Consider the following 16,777-nt stretch of genomic DNA (forward strand, 5'->3'; position numbering starts at 1 on the left):
AGCTACAGCAACTTGAAAAAAGTAGTTTACTACATCTCAAAACTAGGATACGGGATTAAGCCGGGATATCTTGGGGATCTTGTCATTTTTATGCAAAATTTAGTACACAGCTGTCATGTAAACATACCCTGAAGTCAAACTCATACCAAGAACGATAACGATAATGAAAGATAACTGTATATTAGTGGAAAAATTGAGCCAGGATCACCAAAATATCCCGGCTTAATCCCTTATCCTAGTATTGTGCAATAGACCCCTGGTGTCGAGAGTGTGTGTGTATGTTCATCTGTATGTGTATGATATGCATACACAACTGTGTGTTTGCATTTATGCTCAATTTAGACTTGGGCACTTTTGCAGGACAAACTGTAAGTTAATTTACAACTCAACTTGTACAAAAAAAGTCCAGTCCAGAAAGTACAGTAGCAAAATAATTAACACCTGCTCCAAACAGTACCAACATGGCAAAAAAACAAAACAGCGTGTGTCTGTGTGTCTGTGTGTGTGTGTGTGTGTGTGTGTGTGTGTGTGTGTGTCTCCCACACACATGAAACAAGTTTCATTCATTCATTTATATCAAGAGGTGGCCAGGCTAGACCCCGATACTTTTAACAAGAGGTGTTTATTCAAGAGACACAATAGATTTTAAAACTTTGCAGTTTCTCTTTTGTAACCGTGCGGACGATGCACGTTCAACAGCGACTTGAGCGCTAGGGGAAAAAAACGTCAACCAGATGGCGCGTGCACATTCACACTTATCCCGTCTTTACGCGCTCACTGCCAAATGAGTACTTTAAAAGGCTCGCGCGCGAGGCAGAAAGGAACGTAGAAAGTGAAGTATATCAGCGTTCTTATCAGTTTCCAATTTGTGCTTGATCCTCAGAAATGCTTGGGAAAAGGTAACGTTAGCTTGTGTGGACGCTGACGCACTACTTGATCAACAGAAGAGCTTCGCTCCTGAAAAGCTATTTCATTGAGAAAACAGCGACGCTACCACCACGCTACTGAAAAATGTAGTTAAGCTAGTAGCTTCACTACTTGTAGCGACACAACTGCCCAACACTGCTTCCTGCTGTAGTCCAAACCGGCCGTTCGCTGTAGGCTTTGAAAGGGAACTTCTGTTAAATAAAATCTCTCGCTTGGCATTGAACTTTTGAGCTTTATAATTTTGCAGGTATTATTTATGCTGTAACAGCAACATTACACACTAACTAAAGTTTGAAAGATGGAATTGCGAAGAACGGGACCTTTAAGATAGTCAGGTGATTCGTTCATGAATTAATCATGTTTGAATGACTCGCTCATTAACAGTGACTTGCTGCCGCCTAGTGGTGGTTGTTTTAATTTTACATTTAAAAAATCTTTTCATCTCAATTTTTTTTCTTCAAATATCAGTATTCAACGTCATGTGTTTAAAACATCAAAACATTATTTTTGCATAACTGCAGGTTCTTTGTCACCTCTAAACTCATTAAAAAGTCTGTGTAAATGCCAAACAGCCCTATTGTGTCTTATTATTATGATTTAATTTGATTAAATTCATGAAATTAACACAAAGATGATGCATGAATATAATTAAGTAAAAAAGAATAATAATAAAAATGATTGTTACTGAGAAAATCCCAGAAAATATTGAGATATAATTTTTTGTCAATATCGCACACCCCTAACGTGCTGGCTTCTCAGTGATGCATTACAACAGCGATGATAAAAGAAAAACGGGGGCAAAACGGTCTCTCATTGTAAACTCTTCATGCATGCGAGACTTGCGAGTGCTGCCGTATGTCCGAATATGATCAGTCATTTCTCCGTCATCACCCGATTGTATAGTGCCAGAAGACGTGAATGAGAACTCGCTCGCACTGTGAAAAGGTCCATCTCTGTGCACTCGTCCCAAAGCACGCGCACACTAATATTGAGTTATCTTTCGAGTCTTGTGCTTGAATGGACAAACTCACACAAGAAGTATGTCAACATGTCCATCTTGACGAGTATCCAAGCAGACATAGTCTGTATATGGCTTAAGAGAACTTTATATAGTTGAGAAAGATGACGCATATCCCTGTATTAGGTCTTAAAGGGGCAGTAGCCTTTACTCTGTTTAATGTCAAACAAAAGATAAGGACATCACTCACTGCTCTTAAATGAAAAGCTTGTGTAAGTTTAATAAGGATTAATCTGTCATTTAAACAGTGAAATATGCAATTAATTTACATTTGATTCATTTATTCAATTTCTCTACCTAAGAACTAATGTTAGACCTAACTGAAAAGCATTGTTTATTGTATTAGTATATTTGTGCAATAGTATTTATTTGTGCTGCTGCTTGTTTTTAAATTATCTGTTTTTATTTTATTTATTTTTATTTGACAGTAGTCCTTTTTCCCTGAACATAGTAAATACAGAACTAGTGTTGTCAAAAGTACCGACCGCGATACCAAATCGGTACTGAAATGTTAAGAGGGAGGGTGGGAAATTAACTTTTTTGCCCACTAGCCACAGTGGCTGGTGGATGTCCAGTTTTACCAGCCATTTATATTTTTTACCAGCCGCTTTTTACAGAATTCAATTTTAAAAGAATGTGCATTAGCATAGTATGGGGTGAATTTGGGTTGATTGGGACATTTTTCCCCAGGCATTTCAATGGCAGAAACGGTCAGTATCATGAAATGAGTTACTCGACAAAGGTGCATTATTGTTACTAGCAAAATCATTCTTTGACAAAAGCTGTTCAATCCGTTACTGTTTTAAGTAGTAACCAGTAAAAATGTTTTACAATTCACCTGCCACTGTGGCTGGTATACACGCCACTTTGAAAAATGACCCGCCATTGGCTGGTGGCGGGTGCTAATTTCCCACCCTGTTAAGCGGAATCGTAAACGGACAGATACACACAGAGCGTTTGAATGCAGGTGTCTATCAGCCTACTGGTCCACTGGTCGACGCCTGCTTGTACTTTCAAACGCTCCCGCTCCCGCTTTCAAAACACTTCTGTGTTCTTTCAAACCGCTGCTGTGCATTGATCATTGTAGCCAATCACAGGCACATCAGAAGAGCGCGTGAGCACAATGACCAGTCAGAGGTGTTTACTATTACAGCTCAACAGCGCTCGAAGCGTCACATTTTTTACATTTCAGTACCGATTTGGTATCGCGGTCGGTACTTTTGACAATACTATACAGAACTGAACCGAAACCATGAACCTAAAACTGTGATACAAACCGTTCTGTACCGTTACACCCCTAGCGTAATGTATGTCGCGCACATATTCGGAAAGCCTTCGGCCATTTTAATCTAGATTAAGTTCAAAATTAATCCAGATTTAAAATAAAAATAAAAAAAATATATATATATATTAGGGGTGTAACGGTTCACAAAATTCACGGTTCGGTTCGATACGATACACTGGTGTCACGGTTCGGTACGGTTCGGTATGTTTTAGATACAGCAAAAAGAAAAAATTGGCAGAAATTACCTTTTTTTATTTTTTTTATTAAAACTAACAAAGTATGATTTTTTGTTGTTGTATGATTTTACCCATCTTCTATGTAGTTACAGGAATAAGACATTAGCTCTTTACATTAGCGTGTGCGTTGCAGGAGCCCCACACCCTGTAGTGCTTTACATATGCTGCGTTTGCAGTCCGCAACTGATCCGCTGTTGCACACCACAAACAGCATTTATTCATTATTTTTTATTTAAAATCCAAAAGTTTTTACTGAACATGCCTCGTCAGAATTCCAATTTTCTTTGTTTACTCTTTAATAGAAGTCAGGTTACGTAGCCAACTACATTTAAACAACATTTTATTAAATTCATTTATTCATATTTATATACTTTAGATTTAGCTCACACAAGTGGCAAAACATTTAAACATAGGTTATAGCCTTAAATCACAAACATTTTAAATTAGAAACTTACAATAGTCTATTCAAAAACAGCCGACTCTCGTCTTTTCTTTCGTTTTTACACCCTTTTAAAAGAAATCCTGCAGGTCAAAAAGAACTTTGCTTTTCACCTCCAAGAAAGTACGAGTGCTCTCCATTATGGCACATTTTTTTTAACCTACATGCCAGGTATGGTGTCGTTTTGTTGCTTTACTTGAGAAAAAAAAAGCCATGTGTTGACTTTGAAACGAGAGTATATTTTAAATGAGATGCATCTGTGGTGAAATTACTAGATTTTCGCGTCAGTACATGTTTATTTTAATGCGAACAATGTTCTACCACTTTAATGCAGCAACGCAGCGCAGCAAAAAATACACTCGGTACGAAAACGATCGCCGCACTGCTGCAGACGCACCGCACCTGGAACGGACTGACGGACAGCATCCGCGTGCAGTTTGAAACCTGTCATCCGTTAACATGGGTACGGAAAAAAAATACGCACCGCACACGCACTGCAGACGGAGTATGTGTGAAACGGGCGTTAGGTCTCATATCCGCGGCTATAAATGGACCACTCGCCCCGGTGATGTCTTTTGCCATTTGAATAAGTTGGAAATGTCTGTCTAAATGCTGCGGGGATAGTTTGTGGGATAGTTTGTGGCTGTTTCTCCTTTTTATCGTCTTGTTGTCGGCGTAAAGACAACAAGATCGTCTTGTTGTCGGCTTTGATTGACATGACATAAATTATTCCCGCTGCTGTACTCTACACCAGACCTTTTGGTTATTGGAGGATCTTCTATTTCTGGTTTGTTAAACGCAATTGCCATTTTGCCACGAGCATTCAGCGCGTAGCCTACTGAGTAAGCGAGCACCTGCCTGAGCAGCCTAAAACATATTTGGTGTTTTTTTTCGTTCTTTCACTTCGGCGGTGTCAGGGGCATTGCCTGTTATGTCGTTTTGGTTATTGGGCTACCTTGTTGAACGCATATTATTATATTTCACACACTTTTTTATTTTCCAAATTCTAATTAATTAGTCCAAGAACCGTTCGGTACATAATGCGTACCGCGTACCGAACCGAAAGCCTCGTACCGAACGGTTCAATACGAATACGCGTATCGTTACACCCCTAATATATATATATATATATAATATTATGGATGCCCACCTCTAATTGTTGTAAGGAAGAGACAGGATCCAATAATGCACAGAGAGATAGTTTATTGAGGGAGCGCTGCAACGTCTCTTTTCAAATTAGAAAACTAACCCTTTCAGCATTCATTTTCAACATTTAGCAGCAATAGATAAAGGCTTAAAGCAGGTTGGAACTGTTTTTCTTCGCGGAAGCTTTGTGTAAGAGCTAATAAAATATTTCATCTCAAGACAATATTTTGTGTCCCGTGTAATAAGCGGGATAATGTACACCAAGCCAGTTGTTATCGCAGAATATATCTGTGTCCTGATCACTCTGTCGGGGTTTATTCTGCGATAACAACCGTCTGGGTGTACATTATCCCTTACTTATATCTGTTGTTTATTTGTTAAATTTTTACTGTTCAATGGTTTTGATGTTTTTTTGTATTTACTAATTCGGGGAACAGACACAGTCTCTATGTGATTAATATCTAGGTGAAAGAGTCTCTATGTGCTGGGATTTAGCTGACTCTGGTGACGTGAGACAGCTAGCAGACGGTTGCTTTAGCCAGTTTGTCTGCTTCCTGACCTGGGCCCCAGTGAGTCAAGGTTTAGCTCTAAGACTATGTGCCAAATTACTAGAGAGAAGAGCAGCACCAGCCCGTCAGAGCAGCACCAGATGAATGCCGTCTATCTTCAACAGGTCAGGTCTGCCCCAAAAACTTTTCCAATTGTCTATGAACCCTGTTATTCTGTCCAGAGATATGTGACATACACTTAGATTCTAATGTTGTACTGCAGTGCTCATTGACATTTTGACTAAAATTACAGAACTTAAGTTGGGTTCATTATAAATATCACTCCCTCCAGGAAATAAACGACACCGTGGTTCTGGTTACTGATGGATTTATTGCATGTCATCCTTTCTCCGTCATCACATTCACCGTCAATTTAATCCACCGTCAAACTACAGTATGACAATATAAAAGAAACATGTTGACATACACTATAAAGCGGTAAATACAAATAAACTCAGGAAATACAAACGTAATACACATACCTCGCTGGCTGCATATAACCAAGAGGGAATGAGTTGACTTGAAAATACCCGGTTCAAAACACAAAAATGAAAAACATCTTCACTTCTTTGAGCAAACATGAGCAACTATTGTAAACACAAGCTACTCTCTGCACATGGAGAAAAACGCTGCCTTCACCGAAATGTAAACATTTCCTGTTGCACCTTTTAAAAATGTCCGTGTGCAACACAAATGAACCTTAGTTCCTTATTGACATTAACACTCAATATTCATGAAAAGATTAAACGAAAATAACAAAAAATGTTAAATAACAAAAATATGTATGGCAGTTATACTCCCACCAAATGACTATTTGTCATTTCACCTCACAACTTAAACCTTTTCACAGCTTAATCTCAACCATACAGTATGCCCTTAAACCTTACAGTAACCAAATACTGTATTAATCAAATGGCAACCATAACCTTTACTCTGCTTCAAGCAGTACAACTGTCTTTTGTACAGGCCTATCAAGGTAGACTGGCTTAGATATGCGTCTGCCCTGGCTGTCTAAGGTCGAGTCACTAATTAACAGTTTCACCTTTCGAACCTTTCCATCAGAGCTCGGATACACCCCTGTCACTCTTGCCAATCTCCATTGGTTACGTGGAGAACTGTCCTCCTGCAGGATGACAATATCATTAACCTTCGTATTTCTCTTCTCTTTCTGCCATATTTGTCTTTGCTGAAGATTAAGGAGATACTCCTTCTTCCATCTTGTCCAAAATTCGTTTGCCAAAAACTGCACCTGGCGCCATCTCTTGCGCAAGTATAGATCCTGACTCACAAACTCCCCTGGAGGTGGGGATATTATCTTAGACTTCATCATAAGAATGTGATTGGGCGTGAGAGGTTCAAGGCTTGTTGGGTCATTTAAATGCTCTACTGTCAGAGGTCTACTATTTATAATAGCCATCACTTCATACAGAAAGGTTCTGAGCGAAGTACTGTCGAGTCGTTTAGCAGACTGGTCAAGCATTGCAGTTAAAATACTTCTGATCGTCCTTATTTGCCTCTCCCATATGCCTCCCATGTGGCTCGATGATGGGAAATTCATTATGAACTCACATCCGTATTCCTTTAACTGTTCATGATCCATATTTTTCATTGCATTCATGAACTCTCCTCTTGCACCCACAAAGTTAGTGCCTTGATCACATCTCAACTGTCTTACATGTCCACGTATTGCGATGAATCCACGCAATGCGTTGATAAAAGCATCCGTAGTGAGGTCATCAAGCATTTCAATATGTATGGCTCTAGAGCACATACAGGTGAAAATAAGACCATATTTCTTCAGTTCCTTTCTTGCTTCCTTCACATAGAACGGTCCAAAGCAGTCTATGCCACAATATGTGAAAGGAGGTGTCATTTCCATTCTTTCTTCTGGCAAATCAGCCATTTTAGGATCTTGTGTGTTCCTTCGGTACCTTCTGCATGTTGTGCACTTGTAAATATGTGAGGAAACTGCACTGCTGCATCCTATGACCCACACTCCATTGGATCGCAATTCATTGGCTGTTATTCCTCTTCCTTGATGATGCACCCTTTCATGGTAGTGCTTAATAAGCAGCGACGATACATGACTCTTATTTGGTACAATGGCCGGATGCTTGACATGAGGATGAAGAACAGATCTTGTCAAACGTCCTCCAACCCTAAGCACACCATGCTCATCTACAAACGGACTCAGTTTGTGTAGTTTGTCTTTGGGTTTTACTTCTTTGCCTTGCTTTATACCTCTGATTTCACTGCTGAATGCTTCCCTCTGAACCAATTTGATTATAAACAGCTCTGCTTCTTGCCTTTCCTCAATACTTGTTGCTCCACTTACTTTATCTTTGGTGCCCTTGATCTGCTTAGCATGACGCTTTAGAAGAGCAATAGCCTTGACAGCTCTTTTCCAGTCTGAGAACTTGGTTAGGCGGTCTAACAATGTCCTCTTCTCCCTCACCTTGGTGCATAGCACCAGGCCCTTTCTTAGTTCCGGATCATCATCATAGACTTCTCCCACCATAACATCTCCTCTGGGTAGCTCTCTTTCCCATAAAAAAATCTGGGCCAGTGAACCAATTTGAAGCAACAAGCTGCTCTGCGGAAAGACCTCTCGATGCATGATCCGCAGGATTATCTTCAGACCTTACAAAATGCCATTGTGCAGGATCCGTAGTGGACTTGATTCTTTGGATTCTGTTCGCCACAAAAACATGAAACCTTCTGGCATCATTGTTTATATAGCCGAGGACAACCTTTGAGTCAGTCCAAAAATGTTCTTGAAGACCTTCTATTTCAAGTTCATTTCTGAGCATAACACTTATTCTTGCCGCTATCACTGCAGCCGACAACTCAAGCCGTGGCACTGTGGTTACCTTGGTAGGAGCAACCCGTGCCTTTCCCATGACTAATGTGCAGTGAACATCTCCCTTGACGTCGACTGCTCTGAGGTAAGTACATTCCCCATAACCGATGACACTTGCATCTGCGAAGTGATGAAGTTCGTACTGCTTGACATCCTTGAAGTTATCTGGGATATAGCACCTTCTGATCCTTACATCCGATAAGTTTCGAAGATCTTGAAGCCAAATTTCCCACTGTGCTCTTAGCTCTTGTGGGAGCGGCTCATCCCAAGTTACTTTGTCTCGACATAGTTGCTGTAGGATCTGCTTTCCACGGAGAATAAAAGGCGCTACGAAACCCAATGGATCATAGATCGAAGCCACTGTAGAAAGTACTCCTCTTCTGGTATTTGGGTGTTCCTTGACGGTCACTCTGAACTGGAAGTCATCAGAGGATACACACCATTGAACGCCAAGAGCTCGTTCCATAAGTGGCTCCCCCAAAGCCATGTCAATGTCTTTGACACTTTCAGCACACTCGTCCATCGGTATTGATTTCATAACCTCCTTGCTGTTGGAGATGAACTTGTGTAGTCTAAGCTTGCCTGTGCTGCAAAGTTCTCTCGCTTCTTTAATCAGTTGGATTGCTTCAGCGTCAGATGTTGCACACACCAATCCATCGTCAACATAAAAATTCCTTTGGATGAACTTAACCGTACTTGGGTTAAATCTATCCTGACCCTGAGCGGCTAGATGCTTAAGTCCAAAATTGGCACATCCAGGTGAGGAGGCTGCCCCAAATAGGTGGACCTTCATCCGAAAAATTGAGGGTGGAGACTCAAGATCACCGTTCTCCCACCATAAGAACCTTAGGTAGTCTTGGTGCTCAGGCTTTACATGGAACTGGTGGAACATTTTTTCCACGTCACACATGATGGCAATTGGGCCTTTGCGAAACCTACAAAGGACTCCCACCAAGGTGTTTGTGAGCTCTGGACCAGTAAGAAGTTGGTCATTCAGTGACGTTTCTTGAAACCTTGCTGAGCAGTCAAAGACCACTCGTATCTTCCCAGGCTTTTGGGGGTGGTATACGCCATGGTGGGGAATATACCAGACTGGTTGATTGTGAAGCTCTTCTCCAGGGACCTTTTCTGCGTCGCCACGAGCAATAATGTCTTTCATAAACCCCAAATAGTCAGTGCAGTATTGCTGATCTCTCCTGAGCCTTCGTTCTAATGACATTAGACGTCGAACAGCACATGATTTATTATTTGGTAGATTAGGTCTGTCTTGTTTGAAAGGCAAGGGCATTTCAAAATGACCGTCTTGCTTCTGTCTGATACCGTCTTTTAGTTTAGCCAAGAAGTGAAGATCTTCTTGAGAGAAGGTGGTCTCGTCTCCAGCTTGCTCACTGAAATCAGATTCCAGCATCTTAATTATGTCAACTGGAGTGACCATCTCACTGATCTGGGTATTGCAAACATAGTGGACTTCTCCTTTAAGCTTGACCATTGCATTAACTTCTGGCATGACTTGTTTTACGATGATGCGGTGACTTACTCCAATTGCATCACCGTAGTGTTCACCGGGGTCACCATAACTCACTATGCTCCATCCTAAGTCGGTCTTCTGAGCAAATGGCTGGCTTTCTTCTCCACAAACGACTTCTCGAGGCATTAGAGCTTGTGGGCAATTGTACCCAATCAACAGACCAATTTCACATTCCTTTTGAGGTGCGATGTGGTCAGCAAGATGCTCCAAATGAGGCCATGCCTTTGCTGTCTCAGGCACTGGGATGTGTGTGCGATTAGCAGGAATGAAGTCACGAGTGTAAACTGTTGGCACTGTTAACTTCTTGGAGGAAAACAGGCCCCTTATTTGTAGGCTATTAAGTCTTTTACAGTGAACGATTGTCCCCTTTGATGACATTGTAGATAGTTTTAACTTAACTTGTTCAGTGTTTGTATCAAGAACATCTGCCACCTCATTAAGAATGAATGAAGAGTCACTCTGTGAATCTAACAGAGCATAGACGAGAACTTCCTTGCCTGGATCACTTGGCGTTGACACATAGACAGGCACTATTGCTGACGTCTGTGTACTATTAGTGTCTTGTACAACTCTGTTAGAGGTTGTTTCCTTTGTGACGTCTGGTGGTTGAGTTCTTTCCTTAGATTGTTCTTTCTTTAGTTCTTGGTCCCTTTTTGAACGTTCTTCGTGCAGGCAGGTCGGGTGCCTCCTTGAGCATAAATCACAGACCATCCGGTTACTGCAGCTCTTGGACTGGTGGCCAGGGCTCAAACAGCCGAAGCACAGTTTTTCACTTTGCATAAATTTTACGCGGTCAGTAACTGGCTTCTCTCTTAATTTATAGCACTTGTTCAAGCTGTGTCCTGATTTTTGACAAAACACACATGTGACCTTTTTCCTTTCAGTGGTGTTTGTTGTGAAGATTTTGGCACCTACAGTTTGGTTCTTGGAGGCCATAATGTTCTGGGTTCTGATCCTTGCTTTATCAGATTCACTTTGCCGTAACGCATGGAAGGATGTAATGGGGTTGCAAGCGATGCTAGCTTCCATTGAAAGGAACGTCACAAAATAACTGAAGCTTGGGAACTTTCCGTGTTGAAGTTGATATTGTGTGGCCTGTCGGTTCCATCCAGAGCTTAACCAGTCAGGTAACTTGGCAGTAAGTTTTTGATTCTCAATTCCATCATTAAGAATGTGAAGACTGTCATTGTTAGCCATAGCACTCTCACAACTGCGTAAAAGGTCCACAAATTTTCTCAACTCAGCACTCTCTCTTGAAGCTATTTTTGGCCATGAATGAAGTTTGTCTCGGAAAGCCTTGGCAATTACAAAGGGTTGGCCATATCTTTCATTGAGCAGGTCCCATGCTGCATTGTATGAATCTTCTGAACCAGCCAGAAAATGACCTTCTAGGGCTTCTCTAGCAGCTCCTCCGACATACCTTTGAAGGAAGAAGACTTTCTCTGCGGTTGGAATATTCTTTTTCTCTATAAGTGTCTGAAAGGAGGATTTCCAGTGATTAAACTTGAGTGGATCTCCACTAAATATTGAAGGCTCTGGAATGGGTAGCCTGTTTGCTGTCATAGCTTCAGCTAAGACCTTCACCAGCTCTCGTATGTCATTTTGAGGTTCACTTTTTGGAGTCACATCTCTAAGCGGTGGTGGATGCTTATCAGCAAGACCTGCTTGATAGATTATCTGCATATCTGTCGGCAACTCAGCCTCAGAATTTTGTGGTACAAAATCTTGGGTTGGATAGAACTCATTTGCATTGTACACTTGCAGCTTTGCTTTAGCTGCATTTAGCCTCTTTAGCTCTTCCAAACGCTCAAGTTCTCTTTTCAAAATTTCAACTGACCTTTTCCTTGCAGCATTCTCTTCATGTTGCCTCTTTAACAGTGCAGCCTCTTGTCTCTCTCTTTCTATCTTGCGTTCAATTTCTTCCTTTTCTCTTTGAAGACGGCGAGTCGATGCAGCTGCTTCTTGGTCTGCAACTATCAACTTATCCTCAGCTTCGAGTCTCTGCAGTTCGGCTTGTTGGCTATCTTGCTCACTCATAATCTTCAATACAGCCTGTGTATGTGCATACTCAGCAGCAGCTTCTTGTCTTCTGGATGAGGATACAGCAGAGTGAATGGAATTAGCCTTAGCATTACTGCTCTGAAATGAAACACTGGAGGTTTAAAGACGCAAATACAGATGAAGCATCAGGCCAAATAATTTCCTCCTCATTTCCTTGAATTTGAGACTGTGCATTCTGTATAACATTTCTGGTGACGGATACACATCTGTCCAACTTGCGTCTCATGTCATGAGCTGGGCTGTCAATCTTTCGGTATTCATCATAAACACTATTCAGCTCAGTTTCTTCTCTTTGAATACCTTTAATGTGTTCTTGGAGGATATCACTGGGATCTTGTTTGATTACAGATTTTTTAGCCACCTTAGTCAAAACTTTCCAGCGTTCATAAATACTGCCAAAGCGAAGTAATAATCCTTTCACCTTTTCCTTCTGAAATTCCCTTCCTTTCTCTGTTAATGTTCGATCTCTTTCACTTCTACGAGGCTCTGCAGGCTGTACTGCTGGTTGTACATTGCTAGACTTCCCTAACACTTCTTCCCTTTCACTTGTTTGAGACATCTTACATTATCTGGGAAATGCCTGTACACACTTAAATTAGTTGTGTATTATCAGCGAAATCTCCTTTTTCTTTTCTTTTCTTTTCTGGTTATCAAATTATGTCAATGTTCAATTAAGCAACTTTCAATTAAAGCAACACTCTAAAGACTTGGTAATATTAAGTGAACATCCTTAGAAAAGAATAAATTCAAAAAACTGAAAAATATTAGCTTGCTTAAATGTGCACAAATTATTTACTCCTTTTAAATAATTAACTTTCTTCAATAGACAATGTCAATAAATTCCCCTTATACAAGATAAATCACAGTTATTATTAAGGTTACACACAGTCCCTTGTAGTGTTTAAACTTATTGTCACCTTTCAGAACACAAGCTTAAGTGTCTGACTTTTGGACGTCTTAATGAAACACTGATGAACTGCAGGTCCTTAACGTAAACATGGGCTTATCTGTGTAACGTTACATCCCGCCTTGCCGAGTGTGACGCAGTTGGTCTGGGCCGGGCACGAGCAGCTTCGGGAACGTTGACGCAGGTCCGAGTTTGACTATCACTCCCTCCAGGAAATAAACGACACCGTGGTTCTGGTTACTGATGGATTTATTGCATGTCATCCTTTCTCCGTCATCACATTCACCGTCAATTTAATCCACCGTCAAACTACAGTATGACAATATAAAAGAAACATGTTGACATACACTATAAAGCGGTAAATACAAATAAACTCAGGAAATACAAACGTAATACACATACCTCGCTGGCTGCATATAACCAAGAGGGAATGAGTTGACTTGAAAATACCCGGTTCAAAACACAAAAATGAAAAACATCTTCACTTCTTTGAGCAAACATGAGCAACTATTGTAAACACAAGCTACTCTCTGCACATGGAGAAAAACGCTGCCTTCACCGAAATGTAAACATTTCCTGTTGCACCTTTTAAAAATGTCCGTGTGCAACACAAATGAACCTTAGTTCCTTATTGACATTAACACTCAATATTCATGAAAAGATTAAACGAAAATAACAAAAAATGTTAAATAACAAAAATATGTATGGCAGTTATAATAAATCTGATATTTGATAGACAGACACATGATCTCACTTTCTGTTTTTTATTATATCTGGGTTTACTTGAATCTTCATTTATCCTCCTTGGACTGATTCTCACTACTTAATGTTTACTTCAGACCCAATGGAAGTGAAAGAGCGAAATCAAGTGAAATATAACTGAAGGGAAATTACAAAGGTGATGATCCTGTCCCAGCAAGCAATTTTCCGTCTAAAAGACGTCTACTAGCCGTCTAAACACAGCCCAGACGTCTAGGCTAAATCAAGGCTAAACTTGGGCTGTCAGTGAAAATCTAATAGACGTCTAACCATAGCCCAAGGATAGACTAGTCATCAAATAGATGGCTAACGAATGACTAATATATACATTTAATAGACAACAAAATGGCTAAAGGATTCTTTTCACTCAAATATAACAGGTTCTAAAAAATAAAAATCCATCCAAACACATTAAATATAAAGGGTTTATTTAGAAAAAGAACATTAACAACATAGATAACTTAAGATAATACAAAAAGATCAAAAGATAAAAATGACCAAATAAAATGTTAAAAATACAATTAAACATAAAATTAGGATAAGAAATATGGAATATTTACAACGTAATATTAAAATTATATATATATATATATATATATATATATATATATATATATATATATATATATATATATATATATATAAAGAATAACAAAATAAAAAGTTAACCCTTTTGTTGGTTTATAAAACGCATCATCATGGCACCTGCCAAATAAGAAACAAAACATTGCACAAGAAAAGCATTTTTGACATCATAATGTTTTACTGTATTTAAAGTAATTGTGATGAAGTCATTCTCTTTTGCTTGGATGCACACTAAAGCTGGGCAATAAAAGGTTAAGATACATGTCTGTGACATGTTTAAAGAGTCATCATTTACTCACCCTCAAGTTGTTCCAAACCTGTATGGGTTTCTTTCTTCTGTTGAACACACAAAAATATATATTTTGAAGAATGTTGGTAGCCAAACATTTGATGGTAGCCACTGACTTTCATAGTAGGAAAGTGAATACAATGGAAGTCAATGCGGCCCATAAAGCTTTTGATTACCCAGGTTCTTCAAAATATCTTCTTTTGTGTTCAACAGATGAAAAGAAAAAACAAGAAGCGACAGCAACTTGATTTTTGGGTTTAAAAGATGTTTTAGCCATTATGTTGCATTAGAACAATTAGATAGATGATTGGGAAAGCATTGAATGGTTTAAGGCCAAAGTAAATGTCTGATCTTCTGCTGCATTATGAGCCATCCTCTCAGGGTGTCTGGGACAGGTCTGCTTTCTGTCCCCCGAGTCAAAACTAAAGATGGAGAAGCAGAATTCAGTTTTTATACATAATATATCTGGAACAAACTCAAAGAAAACCTGCAGTCCTCCGGCAACTCTTAATTCTTTTAAATCAAGGTTTACTGTTTGCCACTGCCTTTTATTAACTGGAAATAAATAATGATACATTTCTTACACTGCACTGTAACTTTTACTCTGCTGTTATCATGTTTTTATTTTTGTTTGTTTTTTTATAGAACAATGTCTTCTTATATTGTCTTTTTAGATTCCCCAATGTTGCTTTTATGTTTTATGTAAAGCACTTTTGGCTTGGTGAAATATGCAATACACATTTGCCTTGCCAAGTCAAAGACTCATATTTTCATATAATGATCCAAAGAGTAAAAGGATATTTGTGGCTATCATAACAAATTATAATAGTTTGCATGTTTCATGTTTATCCCTTTGAAGGTGCCTACAGATACTACAAGTAGCATATAAGCTAACCACATGGCTTTGACAATATTACTTAGCTAAAATCTCACCGTTCATACACGATAACAAATAATGTATAATGAACACATGTCAAAACGAAAACACAGATACTTACAAGGCCAAATAATGTCCTTTAACATTTGCTGTTGCCCGTTGCTGTTCTCCGTTCTCCTCCTGTTGTGTAAAAACAATTCACTCCGACAGAAATGTTTTTCGCGATATCTGCCGTTGCCAGTAGCACAGGCTACAGTTGCCACCTAGCGGTTGAGAGTTGTAATTGATTTTTTTAATTTTATTTTAAAACGAGACAATAGTTTACGATTTTCTTTGACTGTCTTGCATTTTAAGTGAATGTTATGCGGGAAAGCAAAGCTAAAACTAATTCAAATGTTTACAAAAGGTTGGGCTAAAAGCAGACTACACATAGCCCGTCCAATTCAGAGCTAAATCGTGGCTACAGATAGACCGTGACATGAAATGACACATCTTGCAGATATTATTGACATTGCGAACATGATGTAATAGCAACCATATAATTTGCTACATTGCCAAAAACTACAATTAATCAGTTTAGTCTTTTGACTAAAAATGGGCTACAAATAGCCGGTCTGTATAGGAGCTAAACCGTGGCTAGGCATAGCCATGAATATATCACGTTAAAGAAATGAAACCAGACACATTGTAGTCACTGTTGACTTTGCTTACATGATGGAATATCATACATCTCCCAAGTTATTTGGACAAAAAATACATGTAACCAAATTCAAGGTTATTTTGGCTAAAAGTGGTCTACTCATAGCCGGACTATATCAGGTCTATAGTTAATCTAGACGGTGAAATGACGGTTATTGCTTGCTGGGGTAGTTTGTTTCAGCCACTTGACACCAATAAAATGTGCCTAATGTGCCAATTTACAGCAGATCTCAGACATCACCATAATGAATGAGGTGAAAACAGGGAACTTTTGGCTCTTCAGCAGCTCAGTTAAACATTATGGCCTGTTCTTTTTAAATGCAGATTGAATCAGAACGCAGTGATCACAGTTCACACCTGCAGTGAAGACCCGCCCACAACAATTCACCAATAAATACTGGGAATATTCACATCATCCTACAAGAGAAGGACAAACTCCAGGTGTAGCAGCTGAACTCTGTGTGACTGTTAAAGATGGAGTTTATTAAAGAGGAGATTGAAGACATGAGTGATCCAGAACCATCCAGAATAAAACATGAAGATACTGAGGAACAAACAGGTTGGTGTCCATTCTTGATTCTTAAGTATATCTATATGGATGATCAATGATAAA

At 39.4% G+C, this 16,777-nt stretch overlaps 1 protein-coding gene and 1 pseudogene across 1 annotated transcript; one reads left to right on the top strand and one right to left on the bottom strand.

Moving 5' to 3' along the window:
* LOC137084558 (zinc finger protein 721-like) overlaps window positions 1-16,777 on the top strand; it is a 72,458-nt pseudogene that overhangs the window by 18,161 nt on the left and 37,520 nt on the right.
* Window positions 5,866-12,134, bottom strand: LOC137084835 (uncharacterized). Its single transcript, XM_067451318.1, has 2 exons — window positions 6,082-12,134; window positions 5,866-5,988 (listed from the first exon to the last, which is right to left on the bottom strand). The coding sequence occupies exon 1, from the start codon at window positions 12,022-12,024 to the stop codon at window positions 8,098-8,100; it is 3,927 nt and encodes a 1,308-aa protein (XP_067307419.1). The 5' UTR covers window positions 12,025-12,134; the 3' UTR covers window positions 5,866-5,988; window positions 6,082-8,097.

This window comes from Pseudorasbora parva, chromosome 8 (genome assembly GCF_024679245.1).
Source record: "Pseudorasbora parva isolate DD20220531a chromosome 8, ASM2467924v1, whole genome shotgun sequence".
NCBI lineage: Eukaryota > Metazoa > Chordata > Actinopteri > Cypriniformes > Gobionidae > Pseudorasbora > Pseudorasbora parva.

What these genes read in the sequence shown, in the direction of transcription:
- LOC137084835 (XM_067451318.1), bottom strand. Translation starts at nt 12,024, where the DNA reads ATGAGTGAGCAAGATAGCCAACAAGCCGAACTGCAGAGACTCGAAGCT.